This window comes from Thermobia domestica, chromosome 7 (genome assembly GCF_964235325.1).
Source record: "Thermobia domestica chromosome 7, izTheDome1.hap1.1, whole genome shotgun sequence".
NCBI classification, from domain to species: domain Eukaryota; kingdom Metazoa; phylum Arthropoda; class Insecta; order Zygentoma; family Lepismatidae; genus Thermobia; species Thermobia domestica.
This window is the reverse complement of record NC_137460.1, coordinates 121,718,727-121,730,927: the sequence shown is the minus strand read 5'-3', so window position 1 is coordinate 121,730,927 and position 12,201 is coordinate 121,718,727. Positions and strand designations below refer to the sequence as shown.

Here is a 12,201-nt window from a genome sequence, read left to right as displayed (position 1 = left end):
ACAACCAATACACAGGCTTGCAGAAAATATTCTAAAGTTAGCACAACATGAAGTGTGCTTGAAACATCACTTTTCGAAAACATATTATTTTAAAATAATTTTATTAGCATCAGTATTTCGAAATAGCAATCAAATTTTTGCAACTACAATTTCACCCAGCTCCAGGTGATCAATTGTGTAAAAATGATGTACATTTGTGCAAAATTCCAATAATAATACAATTATTTGAGCCAAATACCGTAAAAAATGTCATATTAAATCCAATGGTCATTCGAAAGTCACTTTGCAAACCACTGGTGTTACACAAATTAAATTAGGTTAAAAAAAAAAAAAAAAGAAGTACGTTATTAGTGACAGCTTACGGAAATACAAAGTCAGCATTTTGAATCCGATACGGACACTCAAAAGTCATTTCCAAAACAGCTGATGCTACAAAAATTAAATTTGATATATTAAGGTGCATTATCACCAGTGAACTACGAAAATATTTAATTTTTTTTTCGAAAATCATCTTGAACAACAAATGGCCAATAAAAATTCATTAAAAAACTATATAAAAGCCATTTTTATTCAAACGATTTTATTTCTGTTATCAACGTTGCACCAATCAGTATATACAGGATAAATCTGGAATACTGATTGCAAGTGAAGAGTAAAAAGTCTTAACAAATAAGTTATTACACGATTTTGAAATATGTTTTAAACTGTTCAAAATGTTTATAACATGTTTTTTTCGTTCGTGTTTTAAAACACGTTTAAAACATTTTGAACATCTTTTTCATGTTTTAAACACATGCTTTGTTCTTTTTCAAAACAAAAAAACTGTATTTTTTCCAACCCTGGTTTGTGTTCATACTTTAGGTTTGGTTTTTCAACCATTCAAAAAACATGAACTGTACTACGAATTATTGGACAACTCAAGATCTACATTAATTAATCAGATATGAGGGAGAAATAGAAAATAGCTTATATTTATTAAACTTTATTTGAAGTAAAATTTGGAAGCTGAGCTTAATGTTGTGAATTTAAGTGTTAACTAGACACACATGTCTATGACAATTGGCATTCGAGTATCAAAACCCATTGTCTTTTGCTTTCTTATTAACATTATTTCAGTCACAATTGTCCTGTCTTTTACTGTTTAAAATATGTCTTTATCTAGTTGAAATTGGGCCGAAGATGAGTTCTAGAATATAAAATAATTTATAAAAATTATCTCAGATTTATCTTTTGTAATTATAATTAATTCGATTACATTAAAAGTAAAACTTAATTGTTTCTCGTTTACAGGCAGTGTCATGCTTCATTTTCACTCTTCTGGTGTACGGTTTAAGCTGGCAGCCTATGGATACGATGAGGTTTCTAATGTTCTTTCTAACCAGCTTGTTAGTAGCTTTTGTTGCTCATAGTTTTGGGCTTGTGATCGGTGCAATGGCAAGTGTTGTGGTAAGTATTTTAATATTTGTTACTTTATTTCTTTTACTTTACATTATCTTCCGTTGTATAAGTGATATTTTCCCGTAAGAATGATAAAATTATTCAATATTTGAAGCAGGTTGTAAATGCCTAAATTTAACTAATATTTAGAGACACTTACATTTTACGATCCATAGAAAATGAAAGCATGCTTTGAAACTAACTTTCTTCTTTTCGGACAATTAAGGTTCTATCTCTTTGCAAACAAAATTATCTGATGTTGAAATTAGCCGCAAATCGTTGTTGTGTTTTAGCAGAGTGCAGCTAAAGTGCTTAAAATTTCAGAAAATCATTAAATAATCATCAAAATTACTGAAAATAATAAGACATATTAATTCTTAATGATAAATCAGTTGCTATAGTCAATACTGCTCACCGACTCCAACGATATGCTTGTGAATGTGGTCATAAATATTGCTATCCAAACCAACATAAAAATATCACAATAAAATATTAACATAAAAATACTTAGCGATTTTATCTTAACGTTTTTTTATTCAATTGTTGTGAAAAGGATTACTAGCTCATCCGTGACTTGCAAACAACTTGGTACAAATGTGGTAGAAATTAACCTCAGCCATTATCAATTACAGAAAGGTATTCACTTGCGCATGTTATTGATTCATGATGTATCCTTGTATTAAAAAACGTTAGCTTTGATTGGAAATAAACTTTCCTCGAGAGCAATTAAATTGCCTGTTACTTATAATCTGATATTTTATGTATCCATTATAATTTATTGATCGGAATAGACATGAAAGCAGCAGCACAGTTCATGAGAGAGGAGGAACATAAATATCTATAATTTGGAATATTATGTTCATTCCGGATTACTGTTCAACGTAATTTATAGAATTAGGGAAAAATTATGACTGCGAATCTGGTTTAGGACAACATAACTTAAATCACAATAAAGTTTTTCTCTCATAGCATAAAAATGAATATAATCTCATGGACAAGGCTGTGTATCTATATAGCTTAAACTAACGAAAATTCTTAACCCTAAATAGGCCGGAGTTGCAAGTTTTTTTTTCCCGAACAGTGGATCACATTTGCTAATGTGGACGAGGACATTTCTTTTTTTCCATTTTTTCTATATTTTTTAAAACTAGAAATATCAATCAGTATATAAGAAACTAGGAACTGAAATGAGAGTTTAGCATCGGTACTGTTCTAGTAAATTCACCGGGAGAGGAAAACTGCACATTGAAGTTCGAAAGTACATAAACTGTTATTAAAAGTGATTACTTAGACTGAAGAATTTTTCAATTTTTTAAAATTTATGATAAGAATTCATATCAAAATTATTTAAGTCATTTCAGTGTATTTACGAACATTGATGACAAAAGCTAGTATTATTAAGACTATTCTGATAACAATTCGAAATATTTGTTTTGTATTATTCGAATGTTCGAGTCACAAATAGTAATTTGAATGATGTTCAATTATTAGAATAATTATTCACACAACAAATAAAAAATATAGTCTTAGTAGTTGTATTTTAACCAAACAGTTTCAGTGTGAGCTGATACCTTTGTTGATGACTTAGACTCATACTTTATTAAAGATTGCTCTAGCTTGCAACCAATCAGACTTTTTTTAAAGTTATTTATCATTATCTGTAGCATCTATCACCAACTAGTCTGATTGAGTGTCAAAGCAACTTCACTAAAATATGGATGTAAGTCATGATAAAAGTATCAGTATACACTGAAATATTAAAATACAACTATTTCGTGATACAATGTAAGATTGTAATTTTGAATTATTTATCATGTGTCCTAGAGTTCATTACTCGAATAAATATTCCTTTACTCAAAATAAATATTTGAAACATTTGTTCAATTAACTACTTTGTTAGTATCCTTGAAGAATAAATATATACATATTTGAAATGTTACAGCTCTAACAGAAAAACTTCCAAGTTATTATGATAATGAGATTTGAAGTAATATTACATGAAAATAGAAGAAAAGAAACCAATTTGTTGTAGTGAATTTAAGTTTCTAATTTATATATTATTTTACAGGATTTTTCAAAAGCAACTTAAATGCCAAAATTTAGAATTATGTTCGAGTACAGTTTGAAATGTCCTATATACTGTTGTCTTAGTCAAAGATACATGGACTAATACACATTCTTAAGTATTTTAAATTATACATGCATTTAGATAGATCCTTTCTTATATAATAATAAATAGTACCGTTAGTGACTGTTACAAGGCCATCTCCTAAAAACACCATCTTCCTGATATTCTATTTAATACTAAATGCTTTGAATTTAATGCTTTGATTTCTTTCTTTGTTAATTTATTTTGTTTAATAAATTTACACACTCTCATGTAACTGCTATTACAGTGTGTGTACTGTAATTGGTAACACTAATTACAGTACACATATGTAACTAGTGTGTTCGCATTGCATTAATGATTCTATTTCAGTAATGAAGCAGTGTATGCGTTGACTTGAAACTAAGCCAAATCTCTTTTAGAATGTTCAACTTCCAGGGTTATGAATATCTAATGATAAGGAATCGTAATGTGTTTGCTACTTTGCTTTCTGTCGTAACTATGAGCGTCTATACTCAGTGATAATGATGTATGATGTTTGTGCAAATATGAATGTGCTACCATAACATTTCATTTTCAGCATTCAAATAAAGGCTAATATTAGTGCTATAAATTTGTTCATTTATATCTATTTGTGTATTTCACGCTTCCACATATACGAAGGAATAGATTTTTTCACAATTAATTTGTAATCTTTGAAGCAAAGTTTAAAATCTATATACATTTATTGTACTATTGTCCCACCACGTCGTGCTTGACTACCGTGATAACGTTGCGATGCGACGATTAGACCACAATAGTATGATACCAATATTTGTTTTAAATGTCAATATTACCATGACATTTAAAACAAATATTGGTACCATACTATTAGATTAGCATTGGTATTTAAAAAAAAAAATCCTGTTAATCTCATTGTTATGAAGCCATTGTAGTGTTAATTATTGTATATGTTACTGAGCAACAACGTTAATGCAGCAATTCAATGTCAAGTCGAAGCAATAGTTATAGGCAATATTACACTTTATAACTGTCTTGTTGATGATTTTTTTTTTCACAGTTGCAGGATAAAGGAAGTAGTAGAATAATTTTTTGAACATTACCATCTCAAATTAGATTATTGTTCAATAATTATAAGATACTTTATTTTATATATGCCTGTGGTTCTGACAATTATCTTAGTTCATTGAGGCCGTTTATGAAATCATTAATTTACTGTTTCCAATATGAGATTTGGCAAAAAATATAATCCTGTCAATAATATACGTGGAGCAGTGGGGAGCGCATGAGCACAGAATAACCTTGAAGCTTCGAGAAGAGAATGATATACATGGTTTGCTGCTCTCAGTCGGGTTTAGTCTGTAAGCAGCGATTAAAGAGACAGGCTCGTGTTACCGGAAGAATGTTACCGGAAGAATGGCAAACGTGAAAATTAAGCAGCGCATGAACTTGAAGTTCCTTGTAAAATAAAAAAATCATCGAGTGAGTGTGTGAAATTGTTGCAGTGTGTGTATGGTGATGATACGATGTAACGGATGCGAATATATGAGTGGCACAAAAGCTTTAGCGAGGGAAGTGAGAATGTCGATGAGGATGAAACCTATGTTATTCTGTCACAGCAACAACAGAGGAATATGCGGCAAACGTGACTGACATTGTCCAGAAAGATCGCAGACTTAGCATTCGAATGATAGCAGACATGAGCATCGATAAAGAGTCTGTTCGCGCAATTCTCCATGATCATTTGAACATGTGTAAAATTTGTGCTAAAAGTACACAAGAGCAGAACTTTCGAAAGCACGTGTGCAGTAACAGTGACATAATGGAACGCCTGGAAGCAGAACCGGACTTGTTAACGAAAATCATCATTGATGACGAGACGTATACCTTTCAGTATAATCCTGAAACGAAAAGACAATCCATACACTGGAAAACTCCCTCATCACTGCGAATGAAAAAGGCACTCAAGAGGAAATCGAAAGTGAAGGCCATACTCGTTGTGATCTTTGACATTAATGGCGTTCTTTTTGATTGAATGGATACTATCAGGTCAGATAATGAATAAGTAGTATTATCAGCAGGTTTTGGTGAAACTGCGAGAACCCGTAAGAAAGAAAAGGCCCCTCTTTTGGAAGAATTTGCATCACGACAATGCTCTTTTGCATACTGTTTTGACCGTTAAGCAATTTCTGGCAGCTAAGAAGACTAAGAAGAACATCTACCTTATTCGCTAGCCTTGAAACTTTTTTTTTTTTTTTTTTTTTTTTTTATAGTGAAACCCGCCCACTAGGAAACTAATTTTCAGACTGTGCAAGAGGTGAAACAGAAAATAGCAGCGGCACTTAAGACGGTGACACCTGAAGATTTTCACAACTACTTCCAACAATAGAAACTTCGTATGCAAACATGCGTATACAGAAGAGAGAAGTATATTAAAGGAGATCACCTTTAATTTGTAAATTTGTGACAATAAACCTTAATTTTGGCACCAGTCCCGTTATTTCTTAGCCAGATCTCGTATTTCATAGTGTTGGTTAATGTATGCTCGAACTGAATAGCAGGAAAAGTTCTTGTTTAACAAAAGCTATTTATGGGACTCCGGCTTCCTAGTTTTCTTTGGAATGCTTCCTTATGAAGTTTATAAAGTTTTCTTCCTTATAAAGTTAGCTTACGTTTTATCTTTCTTTCTTCTCTTTTAGAACGGAACGTTCCTAGGTCCTGTTCTGTCCGTTCCAGTTATGATGATGTCAGGCTTTGGAGTTGCCAAGAGAGATATCCCAGAATACATGAGATGGGGAACATGGATCAGTTACCTCCGTTTTGCCCTGGAAGGTTTTGTTGTCTCTATCTATGGAGACAGAGGAAAATTAGACTGCTCCAAAATGTATTGTCATTTCCAAACACCTGACAAATTCCTTCGAGAAATTGACATGGACAGTGCTATATTTTGGGTTGACATATTAGGTCTTGTGTGTATTTTACTTTTCTTCAGAAGTATTGCTTATATTGTGTTGCGTTTGAGACTTCTGGCTGAAAGATAGAATTTTGAGTATGCGCTATATTAGTCAATTTCGAACTAGCTCTCTTAAGTAACAATGTTGATCTGCCATTTTAAATGTTAGTCAGCTTTTCGAAATTTGATAAATTGTAATACAGATATTGTAGAATATTAGAATGTAGTATAATGCATTTCAATTTTTTTCAAACTGTGTATTAGAATTGTCAGTTACGCGCATGTAATCAATCTATTGGGTATAATTTCAACTAAGTTAGATACTGATCGAGATTAGAAAATTATTCATTTTAGATTATAGCCTGGAAATAGTGAAAATCATATATAGGAAGTTACAAGATCTTTATGTAAATTCAATTTTTGTTTATTTTTACTGTATAATGTATAATATTAGGTTTAAATATAATCCTAAGTTAAACAATTGAATACGTAGAAAGAAGTTCTGAGTGGAATATAAACAACTGTAGAAAGAAAATTCAAAACATTTGTTTAAGAAACAATGTATTTGTATATAAGTCTTCTGGCCTAGGTAATATAACGTAGAAATCTTTTCTAATCATAAATTGTAAACTCTCCTAGGTATCAGAGTTAGTTTTAATAGATTTTTTCTTTGTATACGATAATATAAATCTAAAAGAACTAAAGAACAAAAAATTGAGAATTTTACATAATTTCTATTGTTTTATGTTTTGTGCAAAATCACATTTGTTTTACTCGCACATAAGTTTGTCAGTACATGTGCCAATCATTTTAAGTTGCTGATCTCATTACACTAATAAAACACATCTTCAATCTTTTCTTAGTTATTTAAAAAAAAGTCTGACAAACAACGATCAGAAGACTTAAGGAATTCATTTATTCCTTATGTACTCATTTATTGTACATTATCTCTTAGCAACACGCAATATTATGAATAATCGTCAAATATACATATGTAAACTCCTGGTTGTGCCTTGTACAATAAAACCGATGCGATTTTCTCAACAAATGAATAATAATCTCATAATATTTTGTTTTCTTTACTGGAGTAGTACTTGAATAATTTTATCAAAAACAAACACAGCAGTTTAAGATAATCCAAAGATTTTCTTCATTTAATACCTAACATGGATATTTTCTTTGTAGTAGTTACCTGTTTCTACAATTTTCTGTCTGTTTCGGTCGAGCTTTTAATCAAATCTTTCAATTGAGTATTACAAACATTGCATAAGTAATAAATGTGACTCATATATAGGAAATATTCAAGGAGATTTTAAATGAAGAATTATTACGGTGACAAGTTGGTGCTATAATGTCAGTGGTAAAAATACTATTTGAGTTTATTGTTATTCTTTTTATCACTTTCATCGATCTATGAAAAACTAAATTGTTTCCATGTAGATGTGGTAGTATGTGAGCATGTGTTCTATAAATGTATGGGCAGTATTACTTTGCAATATAGTACTGTACCTCATACTGTTCTGTGATACTTTGTCCATGGCTGTAGTGTGCTTTTGTTTTTTAAGCGAAGTTTGTGTATATGTATTAACGGTAAATTTATTTGTTCAATGATTTATTGTATAAATCTTTGTATTTGTATCAAACTATTATTCTGTATATAATATATACATGTGATTATTATACTTTTTATATACAATATCTTGTTTTTATTTCACATAATGATTGAAGTAACTTGTGTGATTCCTGATTGAGTAAAACTATAATCTATAATTTAAGTTCTGAGACCTGAATTCGATCTTTGTTGGGAGCTCATGTGATTCGGATATCACATTAAGCTGTGAGTCCACGTCTTACATAGTCTCGTGCTGAAAGAGACGCTAAAGTCCAATTCAACCAACCCACTTTCCAAATTATAATTTAGTACAAATGTTCAAAATGAGGAAAAATTCTTAAATATATTTTCCTATAAATTTACACAGACATAGTAAGTGGAGTGTGCAGAATTCATTAAGAAGTGCTTGGGCCACTCGTGATTTTTGTGTATATATAAATGAAAGTAACTATGTTTGTGATTTAATAACTCTTGAATCACACGACCGATCTCGATCAAATTTTCAACATAGATGAGGTTCGGATCTAGGATGTTTTTTATTACGGTATTTTACTTTGACAGTGCAACTTCGGGGAGTGGGAAGGAGAAGCTATATAAAATTGATCAAAAATGACCTATATTAGTGTCGAATTCATAGTTTTTGGGGTCGCTGAGAGGAACAGTGACACTTCTGATGCCGTTTAAATCCAAATTCAGCTCCGCAACTTGAGAGAGGGGTAAGGGGAATATGTATAGAAATGACCAAATATGACCGATATTAGAGAGAGCTTTAATAGTAGTAGAAAATAACTGAGTAGCAGAACATATTACTAATTTTTCTTATTTTAACTCAGGGAAGAGGGTATTGACGCTAATACACACACACACACACACACACATATATATATATATATATATATATATATATATATATATATATATATATATATATATATTAGGGTGGTCCTTAATTTTTTATTTCCTAATTTCTTTGGACTCACCCCCTAAAATGGTTCCATATGGGACTAAATTAAGTAAGGAGAAAAATTAACTTCATTGAATAATATTAAATGGTGCCCCAAGCGACCTAAAATTTTGAATCCGATTACAGTACATAATATATGGGAAAAATCTGGAATAAAATCTTGTAATTTAGAAATGGCTTAAGGGAACGCATAAATACCCTGGATAATGGAACTAGAGGAAGAAACACGCGTAATGTTGTATAGTATTGTCACAGCGGCCATCTTGAAGTCCGCCATCTTGGATCCAGATCAAAATTTTCAAATAGGAAGAGGGTCATGTGACATATCATTTTGAGGTGGTGTTTCACCAGAAACACAAATCTTGCACTATTTTAAAGATAGCCTTAGTCCTCTAAGAATTATTACCTGTGAAATTATTTCTCTTTTTAACCAGTAATAACTCTTACACAACTAAATGTAAAGACATGAGTTTGGCTCGAAAAGAACAAGAGGGATATGCGCGGCTTCATTAGAAAGAGGAACGCAAAAGAAAAATGCACTTCCGAAAATGATTTGTATGAATTTTACACCACGGAGGTAAGCATTTCAAGAAATGAAGAGGAAAACCCAGTTGAGTATGTAAGATAAAATGTAAATATGTGCCTGTGTGTGCCCGGACCCTGCAAGAGATGTAAAAGGGGGAAAAACTAATTTTAAAACTCCAAGACAGGTTGCTGCTCTTGATCGATACAAGTCCACTGATAGAACGAGAATACATATTCTGACAGCGACGGTAGAAACATTAGGCCATAATGTAAAGGAACTAGTAATAAATATGCATCGATGCTGAGAGAAAATCCGTATCGAAGTTGCATAAGACCACAAAAACAATTTCGGAGTGCATCAAGTGCGTTAGTTGTATAATGAGACGGAAAACTACTGCCGAATTTGACTGGTAGAGAGACTATCGACGGGTTATCAATATTTATTACAGGAGATGCTCATGAGAGGCTAACTGGTGTTCTCAATTTGTCATCATGAAGAGGAGAACGAACATATTATTTCTACTACAGTTCATTAGCTTGAAGAATGGAACTTGGTAAAGTTCGTGCAGGCAGTTTGTTGCCACACTATTCCCTGCAATATGTGTCATGTGAACGGTGCTTTCATTCTGCTAGAGCAGATGCTCCAAAATGATCTTCTATACCTTCCTTGTAGACACTACATTTATGAATTGGTTTTAAAATGTGTATTTGACAAGTGTTGTGTTTCGTTTGCATCTGGACCGGACGTTCCCCTATTTAAACATTTTCAGAACGATTGGTCTAAAATAGATTGTACTAACTTTATTCCAGAATTGATGATGATAATGACGTAAGGAACGACATTTCAGATGTAAGAAATGAAGTATTGAATTTTGCTATCAAACTTGTAGAAGCAGGACATCGCAGAGAAGATTACAGTAAATTTTTAGATTTGACATTCTTGGATGGCATACCTCCTCGAAGAGTTTTCTTTCGTTTGTATGGAGCAATTCACCATGCAAGGTAAATGGGAAAAGCAATATACTGTTTAAAAATATTTCTCTTTCGCCAACATTTTCGTTTAACGAAGCAAGTAGAAACGGGTCTTCGGAGAGCATGAATTTTTCTGTTACGACTATATGTCCAAGCTTGATTTAAATGTGATCAAGTATCCCATTCATCATTACAAGACCTGCAATTTTTGAAAGCTTTGTACAGTTATAGGCAAATAGATAATGAATCATCTGAAGTGGCTCTTTCTAAATTTTCTCGGCATCTTTGGTACTTGAAGGAGGAATACGTAGCATTGGAGTTTTTTGATGATGAAGTTAACATAGTGGAAAAACAAAAATTGGTTGAAAGAATTAAAACTGTAAGGAGAAACCGTGAAGCAGCAAAGAGGCTTGACGCAAGGATAATATCATAAAAATTCTTGCGAAAAGAGAAATCAGTGATTTTGATACAACAAACAATTTTTTCTCGTGAGATTTAAAATACCCAAAGGGTTTCTTGAGTGTGATCCGATTTAATGGTTAGATAACAATGACTATCTTCAAGGAAAGACAATAGTTAAATTCATCTCCGTAATAAACGATGCAGCAGAAAGGTGAGTGAAACTAACAGAAGATTACAACATCGTTTTTACGAAAAATGAGTATCAGAAACAGTTTCTTTTGCACATAGTGAATTCTCATAGATAATCTTTTCCTAGATGTGACAAAAGTAAACTGTGTAGTATATAAGATTGAAAACCTATTGAAAACTTAACCCAAAGCTACAGTACTACATAAATAAGGGATATTTCAATTTCTTCCATGTTATATTTTTTTCTTTTTCCTCATAATGGTCTATGAATCATCTTGATGGAAAAACTTATTGGTAGATCATGGGGAAACAAAGATTTAACTTTCTCTAGCAGTTTGTTTCCAGTTTATGTAAAATACTTCCAAAATTCTTACAAATCTGTGGTCCATAACTACAATAAAATAACATTAAATAAAAGCATTTCGTTTTTCACACGAAATAACTCTTACAAGATTATTGGTAGCTTGAAAATAATACGAGATTTGTGCTTCTGGGAAAACGCCACCTCAAAATGATATGTAACATGACTCTTTTCCTATTTGAAAATTTTGACCTGAATTCAAGATGGCGGACTTCAATATGGCCGCCATAATAATGCTATACAAAATTAGGTTGGTCATTTCCTCTAGTTTATCCAAGATATCTTTCCATTCCCTTAAGCCGTTTGTAAATTATAAGAGTTTATTCTAGCTTTTCCCCATATACTATGTATTGTAAACGCATTCAAAATTTTAGATCGTTTGGGGCACCATTTAAAATTATTCAATGGATTTAATTTTTCTCCTGGCTTAATTTTGTCCCATATGGAACCATTTTAGGGGGGTGAGTCCAAGGAAATTCCTAAATTTATTTTTCCACATATAAATAAGGACCACCCTAATATATATATATAATACTAAATGCTCATTTTTTCATCATATCTTGCTCAAGAGATTAAAACTAAGACGTTCCCCTTGCGCACGCTTCTGCATATCAGCTTAAAAAAATGCGGTAAAATTTCTTTAGCTTAACCTTTTATATTGAAGTACTGTTTTGACAAG

General features: G+C 31.8%; 1 protein-coding gene across 2 annotated transcripts in view; it reads left to right on the top strand.

Moving 5' to 3' along the window:
- Positions 1-8,193, top strand: part of LOC145690379 (ATP-binding cassette sub-family G member 1) — a 220,098-nt gene extending 211,905 nt beyond the window's left edge. For both annotated transcript variants that reach the window (XM_081765210.1, XM_081765209.1), the window contains exons 10-11: positions 1,291-1,446; positions 6,244-8,193. In XM_081765210.1, the coding sequence (XP_081621336.1) occupies positions 1,291-1,446; positions 6,244-6,585 (498 nt within the window). In that variant the 3' untranslated portion in view covers positions 6,586-8,193. The remainder of the gene's footprint in view (positions 1-1,290; positions 1,447-6,243) is intronic.
- The last annotated feature ends 4,008 nt before the right edge of the window (positions 8,194-12,201 follow it).